The 27,994-nt window shown below is 36.7% G+C and overlaps 1 protein-coding gene and 1 long non-coding RNA gene across 2 annotated transcripts in view; one reads left to right on the forward strand and one right to left on the reverse strand.

Annotated features, from left to right (window-relative positions):
* Nucleotides 1-27,981, forward strand: VCPIP1 (valosin containing protein interacting protein 1). Its single transcript, XM_082363396.1, has 3 exons — nucleotides 1-3,025; nucleotides 12,552-12,638; nucleotides 22,724-27,981. The coding sequence occupies exons 1-3, from the start codon at nucleotides 313-315 to the stop codon at nucleotides 23,590-23,592; spliced, it is 3,669 nt and encodes a 1,222-aa protein (XP_082219522.1). The 5' UTR covers nucleotides 1-312; the 3' UTR covers nucleotides 23,593-27,981.
* LOC309614863 overlaps nucleotides 16,258-27,994 on the reverse strand; it is a 22,493-nt gene continuing 10,756 nt past the window's right edge. The window contains exon 2 of the long non-coding RNA XR_014236440.1: nucleotides 16,258-21,609. This is a non-coding gene — a long non-coding RNA (uncharacterized lncRNA). The remainder of the gene's footprint in view (nucleotides 21,610-27,994) is intronic.

Genomic DNA, 27,994 nt, shown 5'->3' on the forward strand with positions numbered 1-27,994 from the left:
GGTGCGCCTGCGCAGTCTCAGTGAGGGCGTGTATGTCTGTGTGTCTGAGGGAGAGAGAGCGAGAGCGAGTGAGTGTGAGTGCGGGCTAGGGTGGTGGCCGTTACGTTCGGGGCAACGGCCACGGCAGTGGAGAAGTAAGAAGAGAAACAACGTCCGGCGCTTCCGCCTTCGCTTAGGAGGAGGAGGAGCTGGTAGGGAAAGGAAAGTGATTCGCCCTGGGCCTGGACTAGACCGAGTCGGGCCGGCGCGGGTCTGGCTATGAGCCTTTGAGGGTCGCTTGGGACGCGGAGCGAGACTCGAGAGCCGAGAGCTATGTCTCAGCCGCCGCCGCCGCCTCCGCTGCCGCCGCCGCCTCCTCCCCCAGAGGCTCCGCAGACTCCGCCGTCCCTGGCGGCGGCGGCGGCGGCTGCTCCGGGGGTGCTCTCGAAGCGGAGAGACCGGAGAATCCTCTCCGGGAGCTGCCCGGATCCGAAGTGCCAGGCGCGTCTGTTCTTCCCGGCCTCCGGTTCTGTCAGCATCGAGTGTACCGAGTGCGGACAGCGGCACGAGCAGCAACAGCTGCTGGGGGTGGAGGAGGTGACCGACCCGGACGTAGTGCTGCACAACCTGCTTCGGAACGCGCTGCTCGGGGTGACAGGGGCACCCAAGAAGAACACGGAATTGGTAAAGGTGATGGGCCTTTCCAACTACCACTGCAAGTTGCTGTCGCCCATCTTAGCTCGCTACGGAATGGACAAGCAGACAGGCCGGGCTAAGCTTCTCCGGGACATGAACCAGGGCGAACTGTTCGATTGCGCTTTACTGGGGGACCGCGCCTTCCTCATCGAACCAGAGCATGTGAACACGGTGGGCTATGGCAAGGACCGCTCCGGAAGCCTCCTGTATTTGCATGACACGCTTGAGGACATCAAGCGGGCCAATAAAAGTCAGGAATGCCTCATTCCAGTGCATGTGGACGGGGATGGACACTGCCTGGTGCATGCTGTGTCCCGGGCTCTAGTAGGCCGGGAGCTCTTCTGGCATGCCTTGAGAGAGAATCTTAAACAGCACTTTCAGCAGCACCTGGCCCGATATCAAGCCCTGTTCCATGACTTCATTGATGCTGCTGAGTGGGAGGACATTATCAACGAGTGTGACCCTCTGTTTGTACCACCCGAGGGTGTTCCCTTGGGCCTGAGGAACATCCACATATTTGGCCTTGCCAACGTGCTGCATCGCCCTATTATTCTGTTAGATTCACTCAGTGGCATGCGAAGCTCTGGTGATTATTCAGCCACCTTTCTGCCAGGGCTCATCCCTGCAGAGAAGTGCACTGGGAGAGATGGTCATTTGAACAAACCCATCTGTATTGCCTGGAGTAGCTCTGGTAGAAACCATTATATCCCCTTGGTAGGCATAAAAGGGGCTGCTTTGCCCAAACTGCCTATGAATTTGCTTCCTAAAGCATGGGGTGTGCCTCAGGACCTTATTAAGAAGTACATCAAACTTGAGGAGGACGGTGGTTGTGTTATTGGAGGAGACAGAAGTTTGCAGGATAAATACTTACTTAGGCTTGTTGCTGCTATGGAAGAAGTCTTTATGGACATACACGGTATCCATCCTAGTTTGGTGGCTGACGTCCATCAGTATTTCTACAGGAGGACAGGGGTGATAGGAGTTCAGCCTGAGGAAGTCACAGCAGCTGCTAAAAAAGCAGTAATGGATAATCGCCTTCACAAATGTTTGCTCTGTGGTGCCCTTTCTGAACTTCATGTTCCTCCAGAGTGGTTGGCTCCAGGAGGGAAACTGTATAACCTGGCGAAAAGTACTCATGGACAGCTGAGGCCTGACAAAAATTATAGCTTTCCCTTGAACAATTTGGTTTGCTCATATGATTCAGTGAAAGATGTTCTGGTACCAGACTACGGATTGAGTAACCTGACAGCTTGTAATTGGTGCCATGGCACATCTGTGCGAAGAGTCAGAGGAGATGGGTCTATTGTGTATTTGGATGGGGACAGAACTAATGCTAGGTCCACTGGTGGCAAATGTGGTTGTGGATTCAAACATTTTTGGGAGGGTAAAGAGTATGACAATCTACCAGAAGCTTTTCCTATTACTTTGGAATGGGGTGGAAGAGTGGTCAGAGAAACAGTATATTGGTTCCAGTATGAAAGTGATGCGTCTTTGAATAGTAATGTTTACGATGTTGCCATGAAACTTGTTACCAAGCACTTTCCAGGTGAATTTGGGAGTGAAATCCTAGTTCAGAAAGTTGTCCACACTATATTGCATCAGACTGCCAAAAAGAATCCTGATGATTATACTCCTGTAAATATAGATGGTGCTCATGCCCAAAGAGTTGGAGACGTACAAGGACAAGAGTCAGAGTCCCAGCTCCCAACTAAAATTATTCTTACTGGACAGAAAACAAAAACTTTGCACAAGGAGGAGTTAAACATGAGTAAGACTGAAAGAACTATTCAACAGAATATTACGGAACAGGCTTCTGTAATGCAGAAACGGAAAACAGAGAAGTTAAAACAAGAACAAAAGGGGCAGCCCAGGACTGTTTCTCCCAGTACTGTTCGTGATGGTCCTTCCTCTGCACCTGCCACCCCTACCAAGGCTCCCTATTCACCAACCACTTCTAAGGAGAAGAAGATCCGAATAACAACTAATGATGGACGACAGTCCATGGTTACACTTAAGTCTTCAACAACGTTTTTTGAACTTCAGGAAAGCATAGCCAGAGAATTCAACATTCCTCCATATTTACAATGTATTCGATATGGCTTTCCTCCTAAAGAGTTAATGCCACCCCAGGCAGGAATGGAAAAGGAGCCAGTTCCTTTACAGCATGGTGACAGAATTACAATAGAGATTCTAAAAAGTAAAGCCGAAGGGGGTCAGTCTGCGGCAGCACACTCGGCCCACACTGTGAAACAAGAAGAGAGTGCTGTCACTGGTAAACTGTCATCTAAGGAACTTCAGGAGCAAGCTGACAAAGAAATGTACTCCTTGTGTCTTTTAGCAACGTTAATGGGTAAGATCAATTTAACTCAGACAGTATTTCTTAATTGTGAATGTAATATGCTGAGTTTTTCTGATGTCTTCATGGAAAAAAATGGTCATCGTAAAAACTATCTGATAATATATTTTAGAAGAAAGTTATTTTCTTTCGTTTTTTGACAGTTAGTGGATAGATGTTAGTGTGATTTTCTATTGAGTAAATATTAGGAAAATGTAACTAGGAAAGTGAAAGTAGTCCCTTAATTGTCATCGGATTATTTAAATATAACGTATTCTTGTAATTGTTTTTTTAAAAATAGGCTTGTAATGGATCCATTTAAAGGCTTTTTCATTTTTTCCCCCTTGGCTCTATTGAGCCTGCCCAACTTGTCCCTTTTCATTTATTTTTAAATTTCATTTTCCTGCGTGTCATGTGATTTCAGGACTTCCTGTTTGATGAATTGCAGTTTCTGGGTTTATATGCTCACTGTACTCCCACCTAATGGTCTCTCGCATCCATTTCCTGTTCTCCCTTTCCCAGTTCATCACATTTTTCTTATTTGTACATTAGGATTTGTGTTTAAGTAATTTCCTTGCTCGGTGACTCTTTGCCATGAATTGTAATGAACTATTATAACTGATGAGAAACATAAGGAACCGAGGTAGATATTAATGGGGTTGCTTAAGAAGCATTTCTTTTTAATAATTCAATACAAATTAAAGGAAAATATATTATCAATCAAATATATGATTTAAAGCTTTAGATGATTTGGGAAATAATCAAATGGTGTACTTTTTACATTATTTTTATTGGCTGATCTTTGTTTTTAAATTACTGTTAATATGCTTTATTAAGGCTTGAAATAGAAGTAAAATTGAAATATATTACATATTAGAGAGGCCTTATTTTTGCTGAGATGAGCGCTTTCAACTGGAAAAGTGATCTGGGTTTTGATTGTGTTTTCTAAGAGTGAATTGGGCCTTGACCTTCCAAAACGAAGATTATTTATTTCTGGCTTGTTAAGTTTGGGGGCCTAGTAGTTAATAGGGGATCTAAAAGCCCTATACAAATTTATAACTTAATATTGCTGACTTTATTTTGGCAGACATAGTCATTGAATTGGGGGCTACGTCAAGGAATGTACTAGCTAGGCACTTTGCATTTTTTCTATCTCTTAAGAGTTTTTAGTTCCTTAGAGACTGCGTGGAATAAAGGAAAAGATTGTGAATTTTGGAGTCAGAAAGACCTAGAATTTGAATTCCAGCTCCACTACTTGTTAATTTAGTGATTTCAGGCAAGCTGCTTAACTCCCCAGTGGTACTCCAGTTGCCTCCTATACACAGGATACCCCTTGTAGTTGGTACATAGGGCAACAGCAAAGTAATCCCAGAACTCTGAAAATTTAATAACATCATTAATAACAGAATGGATAAACTTAGATATGTGCTGAAGGCACTTTTAAGAAAACCAACAATCTCCCAGGTCAAAACAGGAAAAGAGGTCTTTCTCCATAGAAGAGGAACTCTTGAGGATGTGGCTCATATGTAACCTTGTATGTTCAGCACCTGGTATGGTGTCCAGCAGGGAGCGGGCACTTTGAAATGTTTTTTTTGATTGAATTAAATAGATGACATTAACATATCCAAAGAAAGGCTGTGTCAGCAGAAATGGAATGGATGGTCAGCACTGAACACTGAAAAAGAGTTGAAAAGCAGAATTTGGCAATGTTTATACACTGCTATACAAGGGGAAAAGATACATCAACTGCGGTTCGTGAAAGTTCTGGTAACTAGAAAGGTAATCTCAGTTGAGGGGCAGGAATATTTGATCAGTCCTCACCGTGGCCTGGCTCAAAGATCTGAATCCCTTTACTGATTCCACAGTCACCAAGCATCTAGTCTGATCACTCATTTAGCTTCCTGATGTAAGTATTGATAATACAGGTGAGAGTGCAGGTGAGGATTATATTCACTTGGAAGGCTGTGTTCTCCATGTAGATTAATAAATTGGCACAGGTGAGATTATGATCAGCAGTCTAAAAGTCTGGCCAGCATAATATGTTTCATAATGAAAATTAGTAAAATATAATTCTTGTTTACAGTTAGTCACTTTCTGAGGTTGGATTGAGGTTTCTGGACCTGAATATCTTGAGTACTGGACTGTGGACTGCCATGAGTTGACCAAGATAACGTCTTCTTGTTATGATCTCTTCCCTCTTCACCTCCAGCATTTATGTTGCTGCCCCTACAAACCCACACATTTCTTTAAGTCTCCCATTTCTACTCCTGACACAAAATTTAAGCATAAAAAGAGTGTTTTGCTAATTTTATGGTGGTGGTTCTTGAGCGACTTTCTGCTTTAAAGTACTAAGACAGTGCCTGGCCTGTATTAGTCCCTCTATAAACATTAGTTTTCTACCTCTGATTCTCTCATAACTGTATTTGAATTATGTAAAAGTTTTTTTTTTTTTTTTTTTTTTGGCCCTCTGGCTTGTGGGATCCTAGTTCCCCAACCAGAGATTGAACCCATGCCCCCTGCAGGGGAAGTGCAGAGTCCTAACCACTGGACTGACAGGGAATTCCCTGGAAGATGTTCTTAATTAAAAGTGATGGGTTTGTAAAAATGTCAATTTGGGGTTAGCTAAGTAAGTACACACAACGCTATGTAAAGAGTGCTGAGGAATCTTGATGTTTAGATTGAAGAGGGCTGGAAGATGGATAACGACAGTTTATTTAGAAAATTGCAAATTTCAAAGTGCAGAAATAACTTCGTGAATTACCAAATGTGAGCTAAGCTGCTGGTATGTTGGTTTAGAAAATAGCTCATCAAGCTTTCTGCTGTTCAGATAGCTGCCTCCGTCTCACTTAGGTTAAGGCTTTAATACCACTTTCTTAAAGAGGTTGTCTCCTGACCACCTTATCTAAAGGTTTGAGAGACCTTTGCTAAACCACTCTATTACTGCACCCTGTTCAATTCCCTCTTAGCACCTGTTACAAGTTTTCATTATCTTGTTTGTTGGTTTACTTACTTATTTACCTCCCCCATTATAAACTCCACAGAGGCAGAGACAGTAGCCTGTTTTATTCACCGATTAATACTTTATCACCTAGTACAGGCCCTGGCACTTATTAGCTGCCAAGTACATGCTTGTTGAATGAATGAATGCAGATTATGTCAGCAAAATGAACATCTGCTGTGAGCTAGAGACTGTGCTGTAGGTACAAAGATGAATGAGACATGGTCCTTGCCCTCCATAAGCTTACCTGCAGGGTCTCAACTGAGGGCATCCCATACTTTTATAGTTTTCATTTATAATTTTTGTACATAGAGAAAAGGAAGCTGGAGAACTGTTGATGAAAGCTATAAAAGTATGGGGGAGATATAGATATATAGATATAGGATTGTGTGTCTTCATTAAATAGGCTGACTTCTTGATAGCCAGGGACATGTGTGTTGCCTTTCTACTGTTTCTAAGTGGGATATTTATTAAATAGAATTTATATCTATTATTATTTGTATCAACGAGACTAAGTGAGTACATCAGTCTTTTGCTCAGTTCATGGAACTAGTCACTTTGAATCTAACAATGGTAGTTTAAAATGAAATAACAGTGTTCTACCTGTAATATTTCACAGATTTTAATCTGCTTTATCCAGACCACTTGGACATTATTAAACAATTTTTTCAGACTGTTATCTTCATTATTTATACAGTATGTGAGTGACTCTAACTCTAGCATTGCAAAATATATAATTAAATTTTCTTATAGACCAGTTTTTTGTGGATTCTATTTTGTGGTAGATATGATAGATAGTAGTACATCATCCACCATAAATACTAGGCTAATTTCTTTTTTATTAATATTGTATTCCACTAACTTTTTAGTTAATTTTCTCTTTCAAGAGATAAAGACAGATTTATGAAAAACGGTTTGTCAGTTTTATACATACTTTGTCAGAGTTGCTGTAAAGGAATTAGGCTATTTGTGAGATATTTACCCCACTTTAATTACAAAGGTTAGCATCCTTTCAGGGGTTGCGAAACTTGTGTGATTTTTATATACCTTCTGTCTTCCTCGAACTGTATGAGTTTTTAGTATACATTTTTAAATTACACAATATTTTATAATTTCATAGTACTTCTTGATGTTGTAACTGCCTTGGGTTTTTCCAAAATCACACGTGGTATTCAAACACTTATTTTTAAGATGACATGGGGTCTGAATATCACTATTGCATCTTGAATTTTTTCTTCAAGTATTGGGTGAAGGACAGTTTCAAATCTAGATAGGACTTAATGCATCTGTTATTCTTAACATACTCTCTCGTAACCCTTCCAGTTGATTTGTAGACAGCATATTTCTAATGGGGGAGCTGTCGTAAAGTTGAATAAAAAGAATGCGTATAGATGTATCTTAAGGTAAATATGTCTGTCATAAATGGTGATTTTATAATATCATACTTTGAAGATTAAGTTAAACATCGATTCTATTTCTTTTTTCCTTCACATTTTTTTCAATTATAAGATAATATTATTTTTAAAAATTCAAAGATCTCAAGTATGTATAAAGTAGAATATAGTAGTTCTCTTTAACATTTGCACTCCCCAGAGAGAATCAGACTGTGTGTGTGTGTGTGTGTGTGTGTGTGTGTGTGAGATAAATATATCTTTCAATGCTGATGATGACACTAAAAGACACTTAAGGGACTGAGTATAAGGAGAGAAACAAGCATGCCTTTCTTAGAAATGGTTTGGACTATTGATAAGGTAGATACATTTTTAGATGGGAGGATCTGCAGGAAGGGTGGAGAGATGGCAACAATTTTTCTCAGCTAATGAATACCTTTAGGATTCTTCTAGTAGAAACAGCCCCATGTTCCTACTTTAAATTTACATTTTGGTCAGTTTATTTTATGGTAATAGGAACTTGAGTTCAGAATTAACTTAGGTATTTTGGGGGGGAACTTAATATATTTCATATATTTTTTATTTGTTTTGTTTTTTTAATAATATATTTCATATAGATGTTAGATTTTAAAATTTACTCACTTGTTGAAACTTCAAATTGCTTTTTTAAATATCTAAAGTTAGAAAATTGGAACGATGACCTTTTGAACTCACTTTTAACCCATGATTTTGTTATTAGTAGTAAAAATTAGAGAAACAATGATATTTTTAAAATGTTTAATTTTAACATAACTTTTTAAAAATTACCTCTTATTAAAGAGGAAAAAAATTAGGTAACCAAAAGAAAAAACATCTGTAATAATCACTGCCATATATAATAACTACTGTTCAGGTGAGAGAACTGAAGACTATTAGGAAGGATTCGAGGAAGACGAGGTATGAACAGAGGTTATCTATGGTGGTGGTATAGACTTTTTTCTACATTTATACACATACACAGTATGTTCAATATAAGTATTTTACTGTTGTACTATGAAGAAACAGTTGAATTATAAAGCAAAATTAATTGGAGACTAACAGAAAAATATGAATTAGTATAGTATTTGTTAGATGCTTTACCAGACTAGTCCTGTTCTCTAAGAATTTGCTTTCCAATGAAATGGTAGAAGAGTAATTCCCCCTCCCCCTTTTTTAAGCAGTTTTCAAATATGGTATTATTAACTATGGTCACCATGTTGTACGTTACATCCCTGTCACTTATTTATTTTATAACTGCAAGTTTGTACCTAAAAGTCTTTACCTTTGTTTTTGCTATGATTTTGTTTTATTAGTTTCATGAAGAGGTACAGACGGTACCATTAGTTAACATTTTATCCATATAACATTAAAGAGCAGTTGTCGTTGTGCTGCTTCAATTAAGTTTTTCATGGACATCTCTCAGGCATTATTAAAAGAAAAAACCTCATTTATGCTAGTATTCATTTCACGAATTCTGAATGCTACTATCTCTCCAGCATTGTGCCAGGCCCGGGAATAGAAAGTGAAATAGGCCACTGACCTTTTCCTGACTCTGAAAAGCTTCTGGTCTAGAAGGGGAAACAGAAAAGTAAACTGAGTTAACCTGCAGTGTGATCAGGGCTGTGGTGTTCATATGCATGGGAGCATCAAGGAAGGTACCTACCTAACCACCACTGAAGAAGAATCCTAGAGGAAGTGACACCTAAATTGAGTTTTAAAGAATACATAGCTATTACTGGTCTTTGGGGAACCGGAGCAATTTGGTGGTGTTGCTTTGTAGAAATCAAGTTAGGATATGATGAGAGAGCTGTGAGATAGGAGCAAGGGTAAGGAATCTTAGGCTTCCTTTTATGCCGTGAGAAAGGAGCTTGGACTTACCATATGGTTTGGTGGAACCATTAAAGGTTTAACTCTGAAGGCTGTATGGAGGAGAGATTTGAGGAGAGTAAGATTAGAGAGAAAACCAATTTTTTTTTTTTTAATTTTTAATTTTATTTATTTATTTATGGCTGTGTTGGGTCTTAGTTTCTGTGCAAGGGCTTTCTCCAGTTGCGGCAAGTGGGGGCCACTCTTCATCGCGGTGCACGGGCCTCTCACCATCGCGCCCTCTCTTGTTGCGGAGCACAGGTTCCAGACGCACAGGCTCAGTAATTGTGGCTCACGGGCCCATTTGCTCCGTGGCATGTGGGATCTTCCCGGACCAGGGCTCGAACCCGTATCCCCTGCACCGGCAGGCAGACTCTCAACCACTGTGCCACCAGGGAAGCCCGAAAACCAATTTTGAGGCGGTGGCAGTGCTTCAGGCAGGAGATGGGCCTGAACCAGGTCAGTTGTAGAAAGAATGGAGAGAAATGTAGCAGAGAGCCATCTGTGACTGATGGGGGACTTGTGCAGTGTCACAATCCTTGCTTCCTGATCTCTGATCCCTGTTCTTGGTTCTGTTTCCAACAAACATGACTTCAGTGGAAGTGTGTATATACCAAAGGAAATAATTTGCCTAGTTTTTCTTTCAACCAGTTGTTGATGCCATGGATTTCTATAAGAAGAGATATATCCATACGGATATATCTCTTCTTATATCCATACGGATAGTTCTGCCAAATTTGTTGTAACATGATTTGACCTTTAGTAGAGGTTTAGTATCAGTGGAAAAGGTATAAGCCGTGGAACAATACACAGGATTCAGATTCAGGCTTTGCCGCTTACTAGCTATTTGATCTTGCGAGAACTATTTAAACTCTCTGAGCTTGTTTCCTTTTCTGTAAAATAGGGCTCACTTAGGAGGAGAAAACAAAATTATGTGAAGTGCCTGCTCAGAGCTGGGTAGACAATAGAGATTTAGGTGGTAGCTATCCTTCCCTTAAAGCAATAGAGTATCCATGCTCACTGGGGCCATATAGGTCTGAAGGGGGTGAAAATTGGTTCTTGGGGGACGGTAAAATAAATCTTACTCTATTTAATGAGAAAAGTACAGATATACATATAGTACGTAAACAGATAAACAGTATTCTGTAGTATGCAAATACCATGGTCGAGGCAGATTAGGAAAATAATGGCTAAAAATAATTTTTAGGTAGATAATGAAAACACAAGGTTGATAAACAGTTCAATAGAGTTCTTACTTTTTAGAGTTTTGCCTGCTTAAGTAAGGAATAGTCGAGTTTGTAAAGTATCAATATTAAGAAACGTCATTTTTCTTACTAGTATTTAGGTGGTCAGTTCTGAGGAGTTTACCATTTTGGCACCCGTTTGGATTTTGACCCAAAAAATTAAGTGCTACCATCTAAGTTTTTGATATGTTTTGATATTCTAGAGTATTTGATAAATGATATCCTAGAGTGTTTTATAAAATACTAAGTACATTTAAGATAATAATAAATAAATGAAAGATTACCACCATAGAAGTAATTTATCCAAATAAAGTTTAATGATAAATTCAGCAGTCAGAACTTCTGTCAGAAGTTATTAACGTTCTTTGTTCAGGAGTTCTTATTAATATTCAAAATTTTAAATTTCTGTATTCACCCTTAAATATTGGCAATTCTAGTAGTGCTGTATTATTAGTGAATGAAGTGTTCATGTAAGTAAATGTTCTAGTTAACTGAAACGTTAAGTGCCAAGGCTTTTTAAATTTGTATACTTTAAACTGATATACTGAGCAACTTCAGCCAACTGCCATGTAGATTCACATTTCTGTTTATCAGTGTGGGAAGGGGTTAGAGCTCTGAGAGAGTGTAGGTACGTAGTGATTAATTCACTTCATCAATAACCTCCATTCAAAGCTCAGATCCAATAGTGTAGTCCTCTAGTAAGAAAGATAAAAGTTAACCTTTCTTTGTTAAAATGCACTTTAAAAAGTCCTGACTGTAAAAGCAGTATATATACATTATCAGATTAGAAAATAATGAAAGTATAAGGAAACAAAAATAACCATATTCCACAAACCAAAAGTAACTTTTATGTTACTTCCATTCTTTATTAACTTCTTGAACAGTGGTTATCATTCTTAACTTTTTATTTGAAACTTCTTATTGGTAATAGGCACTGTCAAAGGATGTTCTTGAAAAATATGTTTTTGTGAAATAGTGGGTTGCTTATAGCTATTTTGTGGACTTCTAATGTTTATTCTAAATCTCATCAATAGGTCATTTCCCCCCTAAATTTCTGTTTTAAAAAGTCAACTTTGCAACAACAAAATACATTAATTACTTATCTTCAGTCTACCTATTTACTTTTCTCCCTAGCCCTTTCCATCTGTTTTTATTAGTTTTAATCTAAATATAGAATATATTTTTTATATTCTGCTTTAAAAACATAGTATCTTTCTATAACTTTTTCTGTTGTTCTAGTCCACAGTTGCATACTAGTTTACTTTGAATTGGATTGAGTCTTCATATGTATTTTGTTTAATATGCCCAGTATTGACTCATGCAGCTTTAAAGACATTTTTGAATTAGTTCCTACATTTAAAAATGGGGGGACTTCCCTGGTGGTGCAGTGGTTAAGAATCTTCCCGCCAATGCAAGGCACACGGGTTAGATCCCACATGCCGTGGAGCAACTAAGCCCGTGCACCACAACTACTGAGCCTGCGCTCTAGAGTCCGTGAGCTACAACTACTGAGCCCACGTGCCACAACTACTGAAGCCCACGCGCCTAGAGCCTGTGCTCCGCAACAAGAGAAGCCACTGCAGTGAGAAGCCCACGCACTGCAATGAAGAGTAGCCCCCGCTCGCCGCAACTAGAGAAAGCCCGCACGCAGCAGTGAAGACCCAGCACAGCCAAAAATAAATAAATAAATACATAAATAGAAGACATTAAAAAAAAAAGGGGGGAGAATTAAACATTAAAAACCTGGATTTCTGGCTTCTCTTGAAATGCCATTTGATATTGAAACATTGGGCCTTTACTCTTCCATGACAGCACTTGGCAATGGCTTCCATTGTTAGATTGGCCATGCATTTTCTAGTCATGGTCCCTCGTTCCATATCGCTTCCTATATGTTGTATTACACCAGACTGCATCACTCACTTAGGAGATCTGCCTTGCAATCTCTGTTCAAGGCTAATCCATATTAAAGCAAGCCTGGGTTGAACTCTCTTGTTAGTTGCTAATACTGTATCTTTATTTTACAGGAGAAGATGTATGGTCTTATGCAAAGGGGCTTCCTCACATGTTCCAGCAGGGTGGCGTATTCTACAATATTATGAAGAAAACCATGGGTATAGTTGCTTTCTGATTTTATTCTTAGATAATATCTCCACTCAAGCTGTTCTAAGATTAAGAAAGTTCAGATAATATTCTTCCGAAACTATTTCCAGTGTTAATATTAGGTACATATTTTTCTTTATCAGACTGCCTAGTTAATAAAATGGATTATTATCCTGATATGGTCAGCTATGTTTTCTGCTATAATATTACTAAAAATCTCCTATCACTTTCTTTCTCCTGTTTTCTCATTTAAATTATGTATATGATCCTTAACAACTAAAGACAAATTGTGAAATTAGAAGCCGATTTGTTTATAATGCTAGTGACTGTCCCAGAACCAGATAATACAGTGTTTTTTTGTTGTTGTGTTTTGACTATGATTACTATATACCTCAGTATTTTCTGGATTGTAGGAAACAGCTCACTTTACATTTAACCTCTTTTCACATTGGGTATACATTATTTATAAAGGTATGTGCATGTGTATAACTGTATCTTCACAGTTTCAAGAGAGAGGTTGCCAGTATGTATGTTTGGACCCCATATGTTTTATCAAAAATTTGATGTGAGTACTTTTGGCCCCAGACTTTATCACTCTGGCTTATCTCACTTTCTTACCTACCTGACCTCTGTAGACATTAAGTACATAATCTCTATTTTATGTTTGTTTGTTTGTTTTCTTTCTCATGCACTTCTTTTTCCTTCTTAAAAAAACAAAACCCAACTTGGCTATTGTAGAAATGTTAAAACACATAAAAGTAGCAAGAATAATGTAATGAATCCCTATTTACCTACCACCCAGATTCAATAATTATCAGTACATTTCTACCTACCCCATCTCAAATGGACTGTTTTAAAATAAATCTCAGACATAATTTCATCTGTAAGAACTTCAGTATGTATTTCTAAAAGTAAGCACTGTTTTCTTTCTTTTTAAAAAATAACCATAATACCATTATCACATCTAAAAAATATGAACAGCAATTTTTAAGATATCACCAACTATCCAGTCAGTGTTTAAATTTCTTTGATTTTTGATTGTCTCAAAAAATGTTTTTTCTTTTGATTTATTGAATTGGGGACCAAAGAACAGCCAGCTGGCCAGTAGCCTTGCTTCCTTCCTTCCTTCCTCTCTCCCTCCCTCCCTCCCTTCCTTCCTAAGATAGGATTATTGAAACATAATTTGCATACAGTAAAATTCACCCTTTTTAGGAATACAGGCATGTGAATTTTGACAAACATATACAGTCACGTAACCATTACCACAATCAAGATATAGAATATTTCCACCATTCCAAAAAGTCACCTTGTGCCCCTTTCTAATTAATCCCTTACCTCTCCCCCTAGGCCCTGGCAACCACTGATTTGATTTCTGTCTCTGTATGTTTTCCTTTTTCATATCACCATATAAATGGGACCATATAGTTTAACCTTTTGTGTCCGGCTTCTTTGATTGAGCACAGGGGTTGGCAAACTCCTCCATGTGAGCCATACCAGTCCCACTGCCTGTTGTATATAAAGTTTTATCAGAACACAGCCACACTCATGTTTACCTATTGTCTGTGGCTGCTTTCGCAGTGCAATGGCAGAGTTGAATAGTCGTGACAGAGACTATATGGTCTGCAAAACCTAAAATATTTACCAGGTTGCCCCTTTACAGAAAAATTTTGTCAATTTCAGTCTTTAGCCTAGTGCTTTTGAGATTCATCCATCTGGTTGCATGTAGTTTATTTGTTTTTTATTGCTGAGTATTATTCCATTGTATGTATGTATCACATTTAAAAAATTCCATAACCAATTGAAGGACATTTAGCTTGTTTTTAGTTTTTGGCTACTATGAATAAAGCCACTGTAAACATTTGTGTACACGTCTTTGTGTGGACGTATGTTTTCACTTTTCTTTGGTAAATACCTAGGAGTGGGATTGCTGAGTAATGCGGTAAGTATATGCTCATCTTTATAAGAAACTTCCAGACCATTTTCCAGATTGGCTGGACCATTTTGTATTCCTCCAGCACTTGGTAGTATTGGTTTTTGTTTTTTAAACCATTCTAGTAGATTTATATTACTACTCATAATGGTTTTAATTTGCATTTCTCGAATAACTGATATTGAGCATCTTTTCATGTGCTTATTTGCTATCTTATTATTATTTGGCTCATTTTAAAATTGGTTTGAATTTTCTTTTAACTGAGTTTTGAGAGTTCTTTAGATATTCTGGGCACACATCATTTATCAGATAAGTGTTTTGCATATATTTTCTCCCAGTTTGTTACTTGTCTTTTCATTCTCCAAGCATCTTTTGAAGATCAGAGGTTTCTAATTTTGATAACCAATGTAACAATCATTTCTTTAGTGATTCATACTTTTTGTGTCCTATCCAAGAAATCTTTGCCTAATCCAAGGTCACAAAAATTTTCTTCTTTGTTTTCTTCTATGAGTTTTATAGTTTTAGGTTTTATATTTAGGTGTATGATCCATTTTGAGGTTTTTTTAATATGTTGTAAGTTATGAGGCAAGGTTCATTTTTTTGTGTGTGGATGGCCAATTGCTCCAGAACCATTTGTTGGAAAAGGTATACTTTATCCATTGAATTACTTTGGTACCTTTATCGAAAATCAGTTGACCATGAATTATACACTTGAAAAAGGTGAATTATATGCAGAATATACATCTGTAAAGTTACTTTTAAAACAACCAGTTGACCCTATTCATGTGGGCCTGTTTCTAGAATCTCTTTTCTATTTTGTTGATCTATATGTCTCTACTTCCACCAATACCACAGTCTTGATTACTATATTTTTATAGTAATTCTTGAAATTTAGTTAGTATGAGTCCTCCATCTTTAACCTTTTTCAAAATTGTTTTGAGCATTCTAGGTGCTTTGCTTATCCATATAAATTTTAGAATCAGTTTGCCAATTCCTACAAAAAAGTCTTCTTTAATTTGTCTCATCAAAATTTTGTCATTTTTAGCATATAATTCTTGCACATCCATTGTTAGATTTTGTACCTAAATATTTTATGTTTTGGGGATGCTATAAGTAAAAGATGCTTTTTAAAAAATTCCAGTTTCCTGTTGTTCATTGCTAGTGTATAGAAATAAGATTGGTTTTTATGCATTAACCTTGTACCCTGTGACCTTGGTAAACTCACATGTTAGGTCTAGTAGCTTTTAGCAGGTTCTTTGGGATTGTCTATGTAGGTCATTATGTCTTTTGCAAATAAGAGACTGTTTTATTTCTTCCTTTTCAATTTATATGCCTTTTATTTCTTTCTCTTGCTTTTTTGCACTGGCTATAAATTCAGTGTTGAATAGAGTGGTGAGAGTGGATATCCTTGCCTTGTTCCTGGTCTAAGGGGGAAAGCATTCAAACCTGTAGGTTTTTCAGAAATGCCCTTTGTCAGTTTGAGGACATTCCCTTCTATTCCTAGTTTATTGATGGTTTTATAGTATTGTGAATGGATGTTGAATATTATCAGGTGCTCTTTTCCCACATCTATTGAAATGATCTTATAAGGGCTTTCTTTTTAGTTTGTTGATAGTGTGAATTACATTGATCGATTTTTGACTGTTGAACCAATGTCACATGCTGGATTCTTTTTTTTTCTTTTTTATAATCCATTTAAAAAAATTTTTTGTTTATTTTATTTATTTATTTTTGGCTGTGCCAGGTCTTAGTTGCGACAGGTGGGCTCCTTAGTTGCGGCTCCCGGGCTCCTTAGTTGTGGCTTGCTGGCTCCTTTAGTTGTGGCCGGTGGGCTCCTTAGTTGCGGCTCACGGGCTCCTTAGTTGTGGCATGTGAACTCTTAGTTGTGCCATGCATGTGGGATCTAGTTCCCTGACCAGGGATCAAACCCACGTCCCCTGCCTTGAGAGGCAGATTCTTAACCACTGTGCCACCAGGGAAGTCCCTTTGCTAATATTTTGTTGAATGTTTTTGTGACCGTATTCATGAGGCATAATGATATGTAGTTTTCTTGTAATGACTGTTTAATCAGGGTAAAGTTGGCTTCAGAAAATAGAGTTGGGAAGTGTTCACTCCTTTTCTGTTTTCTGGTAGATTTTGTAATAGCTTTGATATTATTTCTTTCTTAAATGGTAGAATTCACCAGTGAAGCCATCTGTGCTTAGAGTTTTCTTTATTGGATGGTTTTTAACTATGAATTTAATTTCTTTAATAGACTGCTCTTAAGGTTATTCCTTTCTTCTTGAATAAGCTTTGTTAGTTTTGCCTTTTAAGAAATCTGTCCATTTCATCTAAGTTATCAATTTTATTGGCATAAAGTTGTTTATAATATCCCCTTACTGTCCTTTTAATGTCTTCAAGGTCTATAGCTCTGTCATTTCTGATGTTGGCAATTTGTGCCTTTCTTGTTTTGCTGACTAGTCCAGCTAATGGTTTATCAGTTTTATTGATCTTTTCAAAGAAATAGCTTTGGTTTCATAGGTTTTCTCCATTGTTTTCCTCATTTCATTTTTTTTGTCTTCTGCTATTATCTTTACCTTTTCCTTCCTTATGCTTCCTTTGGATTTAATTTGCACTTCCTAGTTTCTTTAAGTAGAAGCTTAGATTATTGATTATAAATTTTTGTTTTCTAATATAAGCATTTAAAGCTATAAATTTCTCTCTGAGCATCCCCCTGCCTTTTTTTGCATCCCTTTCTTTTTAACTTTCCATCTTTCACTTCATTCTACCTTCTGAAATATATCAATACCAGTTAATGTGTTTTTTAAATTAATTAATTAATTAAGTTTTGGCTGCGTTGGGTCTTTGTTGCTGCGCGCGGGCTTTCTCTAGTTGCGGCGAGCGGCGGCTACTCTTCGTCGCGGTGCGCAGGCTTCTCATTGCGGTGGCTTCTCGTTGCAGAGCACGGGCTCTAGGCGCGGGGGCTTCAGTAGTTGCGGCACGCGGGCTCAGTAGTTGTGGCTCACAGGCTCTAGGGCGCAGGCTCAGTAGTTGTGGCACACAGGCTTAGTTGCTCCGTGGCATGTGGGATCTTCCTGGACCAGGGCTCGAACCCGTTTCCCCTGCATTGGCAGGCGGATTCTCAACCACTGCACCACCAGAGAAGCCCTAGCTAGTGGTTTTTAAAAAGTTATTATTTAATTATGATTGAATGTAGGGCTCCCAGTAATTGGGGTAAGTATGCACTGTCTTTCATAGGACTGAAAATAACTTCCCTCAGTTGTTTTTGTGTGTGGGAGGGTTGTGGTGGGTGGTGTGGGGATGACGCTCTTGATTATTTTCTAAATAGTTTTTTGGTTTTGGTTTGAAATTATTTTTTAAATGTTAGCTGTGATGCTAAGACAATTTAATGCGGGAAAGAATAGTTTTATCAATGAACAGAGCTGGGACAACTGGATATCCACATGCAAAAGAATGAAGTTTGACCTCTTCCTCACACCAAATACAAAATTAACTCAAAATGTGTAAAAAAACTGGAGTATGAGAGCTAAAACTAGAAAGCTCTTAGAAGAAAACATAGGCATAAAACTTCTTGACTTTGCATTAGGCAAAATCTTCTTAGATATGACACCAAAAGTACAAGCAACAAAAAAGTAGCTAAATAAAAACAAATTTTTGTGCTGCAAGGACACCAACAAGAAAGTGAAATAACAACTCACAGAGTGAGAAAATTTGGCATATTATATATCAGATAATAGATTTGCATCTAGGATATAAAGAACTCAGCAGTAAAAAGACAAACAACCCAGTTAAAAATGGGCAAAGGATCCAGAGAAAATATATAAATGGCCAATAAGCACATGAACTGATGCTCAACATCATTAACCATAGGGAAATGCAAATCAGAACCACAGTGAGATAGTACTTCATACTCACTAGCAAGGCTGTAATCAAAAAGACAGATATTAAGAATGGTGGGCAAGGAGATCCTGGTGGGAATGTAAAATAGTGCAGCCGCTTGGGAAAAAAGTCACAGTTGCTCAGAAGATTTAAGATGGAGCTACTATATAACCCAGCAATTCACTCTTAGGTGTATACCCGAGAGAAATGAAAACATGTCCACACAAAACTTGTACACAGATGTTCATAAAAGCATTATTCATAGTAGTCAGAACTGGAAACAATGCAAATGTCTATCAACTTAAACATTGGATAAGTAAGATGTGATATATCCATACAATGAAATATTACTTGGCAATAGAAAGGAATGCAGTACTGATACAGACCACATTGATGAACCTTGAAAATCTTATGCTAAATGAAACAAGCCAGAAACAAAAGACCATATATTGTATTATTTTACTTATATGAAAAGTCATATAAATGACAGAATAGGCACACCTAGAGAGACAGAGTAAATCAGTGGTTGCCTAGGGCTGGGAATGGGGTGGGAGAGGAAATGGGAGTGACTGCTAATGGGTTCAGGGTTTCTTTCTGGGAAAATGTTCTAAAAGTGATTTTGGTGATGGCTACACAACTCTGAATATCCTAAAAAACATTCAACTGTACACTTAAAAATGGGTGAGTTGTGTGTGAATTATATGTCAATAGAGCCATTATATTTTTTAAATGTTACCTGTGGTATTTATTCTTATTAGGAGGGAGTTTAGAGCTCTGGAGTAGGAACATCTGATACTAAATTTTGGTTCTACTACTTATTCCTGTGTGACTTCTAAGTCTCAGTTTCTCTATTTGTAAAGTGGGTATGATAATCTCGGGGTTATTATTAGGATCAAATGAGATTGTGCACATAAAGCAGTTAGCAAAGGGCCTGGTACCTAATAAATACTTAGCTAATGTTTGTTATTATTATTATTATTAGAATCCCAGCTGTTATTTGCAGAATTATTTAAAAATTTTTGACCATAACACAGCCATTTGAAATGGGTCACCATCAGAAAATCATTTTACCTTTCAAAATATAATTTCGTCCAATATTTGTGGTAAAATGTTACCTTTATTTTTAGGACAGATTCATGTGGCAAATCGTTATCATCATCCCGTGGTCAAAGAACCAAGTGTAACAAGCCCTCCTCACCCCCAGACATACACCCATACCCTCCAAAAATTGGAAAAGAACATAATTCTCTTATTTTGTTCAAATCCACCCTAACAGATAGATGGTTATATCTACATTTGAACAGACATATTGCCCAATATAACAAATAGGCTTTTAATATTCCTATTCTTTATGTTTGGAAAGGTATTTTTAAATTAATTCATCCATTGTTCTGATGCACTTTAGGTAGTTTCCAGTTTTTTGATGTAAGAAAGAATGTAGCTATAAATATTATACATGTCTTTTGGTGTATATGTGCAATAGAATTGTTGATGTATAATATAGAAATTTTAATACACCTTGATTCTTAAAATTCAAAGAACTATATAAGTTATATAGAACCTAAATGATTGTTTAATCACAACACAGTATTTGTATTGATTTTTCAACATATATTTTAAAGTTTTTTAATGTAAAAAGTCTAGAAACTATAGAAATGGGGAACATCACCTATAATTGCTAAATACTTGTCTTATACATGCATTTTTTTGACATGATTGTAATTACAATACTTAGATTTGTTTCCTCCTGTTTTCCTGTATCATGCATATTTTACTGTATAAATGAGGCATCATAGGTTACTTATTTATATCAGTATTAATAGCTGCATATTACTTCTGTCAGGTAGATAGACTGTAATTTTCTTAACCCTTCTTTTCTTGTTGAAAGCTTAGATTGTTTCCAGTGTTTCATTGTAAATAATACTGTGATAAACGTGTGGGACTATGATTCTTTCCAGGGATAGCCAAGGGAAAGCATCACAGTAGCAGCCTGGAAATGATTACAAAACCTTGTGATCTAATATAGAAATTAAAACTATTGACTGCATGATGTATATTAGGCACTGTGGTATGTCTTTGCATGTGTTCTCATATAATCCTCAAATAATTAGTGAAATAAGTACTATACTCATTGTTAAACTTACCTGATCGCATTGTAATTGTCTATTGACACTCGTCTCCATCTCCTAAGAATTACATTTTATTTTTGAATCTTCAGGGTCTATGTGCTCCTGGCACATAGTGAGGCTCAGTAGTTGTTATCTATTGAAATGATTGTTTAAAAGCTTTAAAAGCTTTTCCTTGGGGCATCCCTGGCCTTACCATTCAAAATTCTCTTTTTTGCTACCTTTGTTTCCTGAGCTATGGTTTACAGATCTCTGAGGTAGGGGATTGATAGAAGGTAAACTGATTTAAGGGTTGTAATCTGAAAGGTACTATTTAGACATCTCTGATTTTAATTTTTTAATTTTGTATGACTATTTTTGTCAGTTCTCTCTGCCAAAAATGTGCCAAGAGGAAATTCTCGTTAGATTTTCACTTATCACTGAAATGAATGTTTATTTGAACTTACTATATGGTATTTATTCATTTGAAGTTGTTTTTTTCTCTGATTATTTGGAATATTCACAGTAAGATACATTAGAACCACTCCGTAGCTTTTTTCAGAGAGGAAGGGACTATTCTTAATAACCTGCAAAACTGGAGAGAGACTACCTAAGTGCCCACAAAGCATTCCAGAGTTCACTCATCCTTCCCCTCTCTGAATTTCTATAGTACTAACAGTCTCATTCATTTTAAACTAGTTTGCTTTTGCCTTTATATTTTGCCATAAACATACCCATATATTATTAAAAGTTCATTTTTTTTAAACATAGAAAATCTGTGGTTTCACAAAACTTGAAAACCCTTATTTTTGCATATTTGGAGTCTATACTTAAAATGTAAAGATATTGGATAGCTTAAAACACACATGCAATTCTTTTATGCCCAGGCTGGAAAAAGTATAAAAATTTGAAATACCATGTAGTGAGACCAAACTCTTCAGCTAGAAGATAAAGGGAATCCTGCTTTAAAGTTCTTACCCTCTACTGCTGCATTGACTGTGAGAAAGTATATCGCACTGGGCCACTTGAAGAGCATCCATAACTCACTCTTGTTTTGGTGGTTCTGATCTGCCAGAGAGGAATAAGAGTTGTAACATGAAGTACAACTATTTCAAAGGAATTGAATTGAATACGATGTTATTAATCTACTGTAACCAAATGTCAGTTCTTCCAGTTATACTTAAGTCACAGTGCCTTAATCCTAGCTTTCCTAAATGTGCCTCCACACCTACTACTTTAATATGGAGTATCTTATTTTGAAAGTTCATACTTCTTTTTTTTTTTTTTTTTGGTCTAACAATTTTTTTTTTAAGACTTTATTTTATTTTTTTTATTAACCCATTAACTTTAATTAATTAATTAATTTATTTATTTTATTTTTGGCTGTGTTGGGTCTTCGCTTTTTCTGTGCGAGGGCTTTCTCTAGTTGTGGCAAGCGGGGGCCACTCTTCATCGCGGTGCGCGGGCCTCTCACTGTCACGGCCTCTCTTGTTGCGGAGCACAGGCTCCAGACGCGCAGGCTCAGTAGTTGTGGCTCACGGGCCCAGTTGCTCCGCGGCATGTGGGATCCTCCCAGACCAGGGCTCGAACCCATGTCCCCTGCATTGGCAGGCAGATTCTCAACCACTGCGCCACCAGGGAAGCCCCCATACTTTTTATATTTGTGAAAAATACATATATACACACAGAGAAAACTTTTATTCTGGTATTCTGTAATTTAATAGAATCACTTATGATTTTTAATTCAACACACTGCACAACATATGTATACAACACTTTGCCCTTATAGGTATTTTTAAAGTTTATAATTTGAATTTTACTAAATGAAAGTATATTTTCTTATTGCTCTACTATAAGCAAATGCTTTACTAACACAATTGCTAGTGTTTTTCTTATGCAAGCTGTTTGTTTCAAGCCTAACTTTCCTAACCTTGTGATAGGTTAATGATATATATTTTTCAAATCCCCTGGGAAACTGCATTAAGGTTTATGGTGGTATTTCTTTTTTTGTAATAGCATTAAATTCTATTAATAAGTGTAATAAATTATTTGCTTATTAATTTTGTTTTGAAAGCTGTTACCTGTAAATTATTATTGGAAATTTACTATTTCAATTATAATTGTCTTTACTACACCTTTCAGGTAAGATTTTAATATGTTAAATTCTTTTTCCTCTCTTCAGGTATGGCTGATGGCAAGCATTGCACTTTTCCACATCTGCCTGGCAAAACCTTTGTCTATAATGCTTCTGAAGATAGGCTGGAGTTGTGTGTGGATGCTGCAGGACATTTCCCCATCGGTCCTGATGTTGAAGATTTAGTCAAAGAGGCTGTAAGTCAGGTTCGAGCAGAGGCTACGACAAGAAGTAGGGAGTCAAGTCCCTCACATGGGTTATTAAAACTAGGTAGTGGTGGAGTAGTGAAAAAGAAATCCGAGCAGCTTCATAATGTAACTGCCTTTCAGGGAAAAGGGCATTCTCTAGGAACTGCATCCAGTACCCCACACCTTGAGCCAAGAGCTAGGGAAACTCCAGTTGTGAGGAAGCAGACCACAGGGACACACTTTAGTAGTTCCATTAAAACAGAGCCTTCTGTATTCACAGCTGCTCCTAGTAACAGTGAGCTTATTCGAATAGCTCCTGGAGTAGTTACAATGAGAGACAGCAGGCAGCTTGATCCTGATATGGTTGAGGCCCAGCGAAAAAAATTGCAGGAAATGGTTTCTTCTATTCAGGCGTCGATGGACAAGCACTTGCGGGATCAAAGCACAGAGCAGTCACCGTCTGATCTTCCTCAGAGGAAAGTCGAAGTTGTGAGTTCTTCTGTGAAATCTGGGACTCTTCAGACTGGCTTACCTGAATCTTTTTCTCTAACTGGTGGCACTGAAAATTTGAACACGGAAACAACTGATGGCTGTGTGGCAGAGGCAGTGGGAGCAGCATTTGCTACAAGGTCAAAAGCACAAAAGGGAAACTCCGTGGAGGAGCCTGAAGAGATGGATAGTCAAGATGCTGAGATGACAAACACAACTGAGCCAATGGATCACTCTTGATTTAATTAGAGGCTAATAAAGGCAGAATGTTTATTGTGAACATGTAATATTTGTTGGCTGGGCCACATAACTTGATTAGTCATTAAAAATCTTGTACGTATATAATTCAAAGATTATATCTTGTTATTCAGTGCATGATAGCAAGTGTGTGATTGGCAATAGCTTTTAATATACTGCTGCCCAGGCTGGCTCTGAATTCCTATAAATTAGTTATTAGATCCGCTGAGATGACTTTCTTCCATATATGTGGTTCATTGTAATTTTAATTCCATGAAAGTCTTAATGTTTAAAACATGAAAATTCTCTAGCTACGTATGTTTGATTTCTGAAAAGGCTAGGGCTGGGGGGAAATAAGATTTTGCTAATGTTGATGTCATCAGGGTAACCATTCCACATATTTATTAGCGTGTCAAAGGATTTATGTAAATTTGAAGGTTATCTGAATTAAATTGTATCTTGAAATTCATAAAAAGGATATATTTGACACTGGGATCCTGACACTTCTGTGAACATGAGCACATTCATAGAGATATATATTCTTGGTGAAACTATCTTGAGAATGTAGTGTAATGATATAACATTTTGCTGACTTGAGCAAGGTCAGGGGAAGGTAACTATTCTAGAATGATAAAGTCAATGTGATTCAGTAATGTTGCTGTCTGAGCCAACACAGCCAGTTGTGTGCTCTGTTGTTGATAATATGTTACCATTATTTTGAATCCTGGCCTGGTGAAGTACTACCAAATTTTTGTCCTTTAATCTTGCAGAAAAGTTGATTGCAAAGTGAGGTAGAAAATAATAAAAATAATGGTAGCAGTAGTTAATCTCTAATTTTCAGAGTTTGTCACATTCACAGAGCATTTATAAATAAGAATTTATCTTTATGAATGAGTTACATTGTTCTACAATTTTGATCCATGGTATTTAAGCTTGTATATGCTAAATGTATTTGAGCCCCTTTGAACCAAAAATGTTTCCCTTTTTTCTTAGAATCCATAAGATTTTCTTCATTTGTTGGCTTCACTTGGATTTGGATGCAAATTTGACTGCGTCATACCCTGATCAACCGGGCATTTGCTTAAATAGTGTATTCATCAAATCTTTAGTGCCAGTTTCCTCAAGAAGCAGCTTTCATGTTTACTCCTTAAAGAATGTTTATCCTGAGACTGGTATTGCACTATTTTATCCTATTCTGCAAATCTGTATTCTGAAATGTACACGTTAATCCATCTTTTTCCTCTGTTCACTGAAATTAAGTTGAATTTGAATGGATGAAAGACAAAATGTATGTTAATACAATCTCTTATCTAGAGCATTCAAAGCCTGGCTGTCTCTGTTTGCTCGTGTAACAGATGCAGAACCGTTTGCATTTCAAGAAAATGTACATCAGAAATTATATTATCAGGTGTTTAAAAATGTCAACCTGTTGATTCATAAGGAATATAGACAGAACTTTAACTTGTGTTTCCAAATAAGGGAGTTTTTGGTTTCTTTCTATGAAAGTATCTCTGACTGAATCCACTTATTAAATTAACTACTTTATTTTGAATAGGGAAAGAATGGAGACTCTAGACATTTTGCAGGTGATATCTGAGCAAGATACATATTTGGGTTAGTTTTATCACATTTTTAAAACCATATTCTGTCTCCATTCTTCTTCTAAATTTACTTTCAGATACCTCTCTCTATGTCTATAAATATAAGGAAATTTTAGAACTTTTATATTGTGTACTAGTTTTGCATAAAGAACTGCAGCTACCAAATAATATTTCCCATTTGGTTAGTACAGGTGACTTCTGTGTGTTAAATTAAAAATTACAAATATCACTAACCACTATAATTATTTTTGGCTTTTTTCAGCCACTGAACACCCTCCCGCTCCTCCACCACCACATACTTTTTTTAGTTTAAATACAGGAAAACTGGTTAACAAACGAATGCATTGCTTCCAGGTAAATGATATAATCACCTTTTAACAAATATTTTCTTCACCTGTGGCTCGGTATGTTTAGTTAATAACTGACAAATGTAATTTCATAGCATAAAGTAAAAATATCAGATGCACATTTTATCTCCCTATTAAATACTTGCATTTAGTCCAACTAAGAACGCACCTGTGAACATTAGAAGGCAGGCTAATCTCTGACAACACTATTAATTTCTCTTGCCAGAGCAGTGCTATTTCGAAGCTGGTTAGGTGTGAACATTATAATAATAGTTTGGGTTCTCCCTTGATAAAGAATAAAAGGCTTGATTCTGAGAATGGTCAGGTTTCTTGAAATTATTTTAGATCAGCTGAAATTTGGTTGCAGTAATTAATGGTTTTTGAGAAGTGGTCCAGGTATCATCTTCACAAAAAAGTTTTAGAGCAGAATTTCTTTAAGTTCTTGACTATTATCGTTTGCCCTTCCATATGGTTATCATAATCAAATACATAATTATAGGAATGATTATGCTTTTAGTACTACTATTTTAGTATTACCAGTACATCCGCAACTTTGAGTCCAAGCTACGGATCATAAATTAGTTGAAATATTTTCTTAGCCCTACATGTAACGTTATAACTCTAATTCAGTCCTATAGTTAACTTCTATTTGCAGTGTTTAACTGAAAACTGAAGTAAAATTGTAAATTTTTTTCTTCAGTAATCCATTTTATAGTTAGTCATACCAAGGTTGAATATATGACCCAAAGTCCAGGTAGAGTTGAAGATGATGTGTGTCTAGAATACTGGTTGTGAGAAACTGGTTGAAATTGAAGAAAACAAGACACTGTCAAATATTATGAGCTAGAATATAATGAACCCCAAGGGAATGGTTACTCAGGAACTAGTTACAGAGCAAGCCTAAGGCCCATTTCCCCTCCTTTCACTATATTTCAGGTATTTTATTGGAAAATGTTAAGCTCAAGACCTGAGAAATTTAGCAAGTGCTATTGACTGTGAAATTTGCTTTATATCTTCCAATGATTTTTAGTTTCGTTTTTGCAGTCAAGCCTACTGCTTGCAATTAAGATAACAATCTGAAATGCATCTATGATTCCCAGCCACACAGGTCCTTATTGCCATTATTTTTAAGAATCTAACTTTATTGGAAATTAGCAGACTTTTGCATATGGTCTCTAACCTCAGGGAAGATCACTTGCTAGCAACTCACATACTAATGACAGGTTTCTGAGAATTGTACTGACATCACATGTTAGCTACTAACTGCAAAGTTTATAACAGTATTATTTTATGTAGTTACCTACTAATAACTGGCTGCTAGTGAACATTTCTCTAAAAAATTTAGACCTCACTACTAACCAACCTTTAAGTATGAAATAAACTTACAACTTCTGTCTTTAATTAAGCTTTGGTCAATATAGTGACAATATCATAAAATGTTTATTTCAGAATATCAGTACCATTTGGTCTTCATTTTTCAAACAGGAATTTTAATTGGCCCAGACATAAAATACTGCAGAGCAGATATTGAGAGATTCATGGTTCTCAAAACAAGGTTTCCATATTAAGATTTTCATAAAAGCCTTTGCAAAATCAGATTGAATTCCACTCATCTTAATATGAATTTAAAATCACCTCTTATAACAGTAGTAGTGAGATACATGCTCTAAAGTAAGTTGGGGTAGATATATCCTACATTTCCAGGTTATCATGTAATTTAACAAAATTGCATAACCTCAAGGCTCTTCTCAATTAATTTTTCAAACCAGAACTATTCACTTGAAAACATACCACAGTAGAATGTTTACTTAAGAAATAACAAAAGGGGCTATATCACCAATGTAAGATTTGTAGTTAATTGTAAGTTCTGCCATTCTTAATAATTCTTTGAGATGCTAAGTGTTTCAATTCATATTTAATGATACTTACATTGTGGGAATTTTAATGTTTGCTCCAAAATAGCAGAAATTGTAAAAATTGTGAATTATTGGAGAAAATGCCATTACTTGTATATCTGACATTTAACTTTTTAAATTATGGAGTCTACATGCTTTTGTAGTATAATATTAATACGATGATTATTCTCTTGTAAAAGAAAACTAGTAAAAAAAAAAAGTTTTAGTTGACGTTATCTGCTTGTGAGTATCAATTACTTAGTATTTAAAAATTTTAAGGTATTGCATACTTTTCTTTAGAATGCACAAGTCCCTTCCTGAGCTTTTATGCCTGTGGTAGAGCAATAAAGGACTGAAAAGGTTGTCAGTATTTTCAGGTTTATTTGACTTTAAGAATTAGTGCCAAGAGCTGGAGAGTCTGCTTTTTAGAGGGAAATGTTATTAAGAATATGTAAAAATAAGTGTAATAGTGTAAATATTTAGAAAAAATTAAATAGCAAGTGCTTTAACTGCTCAATAAAATAGTATAGATGTTCTACCATCCCTAAAGCACTGGCTGTTA

Source organism: Balaenoptera borealis, assembly GCF_965194805.1.
Source record: "Balaenoptera borealis genome assembly, chromosome: 17".
Taxonomy (NCBI): domain Eukaryota; kingdom Metazoa; phylum Chordata; class Mammalia; order Artiodactyla; family Balaenopteridae; genus Balaenoptera; species Balaenoptera borealis.

Bases quoted from the DNA above. Each gene is read 5' to 3' on its own strand.
- VCPIP1 (XM_082363396.1), top strand. From the start codon at position 313: ATGTCTCAGCCGCCGCCGCCGCCTCCGCTGCCGCCGCCGCCTCCTCCC. The intron at 3,026-12,551 runs GTAAGATCAATT...TTTATTTTACAG, and splicing joins TCTTTTAGCAACGTTAATGG to GAGAAGATGTATGGTCTTAT. The intron at 12,639-22,723 runs GTATAGTTGCTT...TCCTCTCTTCAG, and splicing joins TATTATGAAGAAAACCATGG to GTATGGCTGATGGCAAGCAT.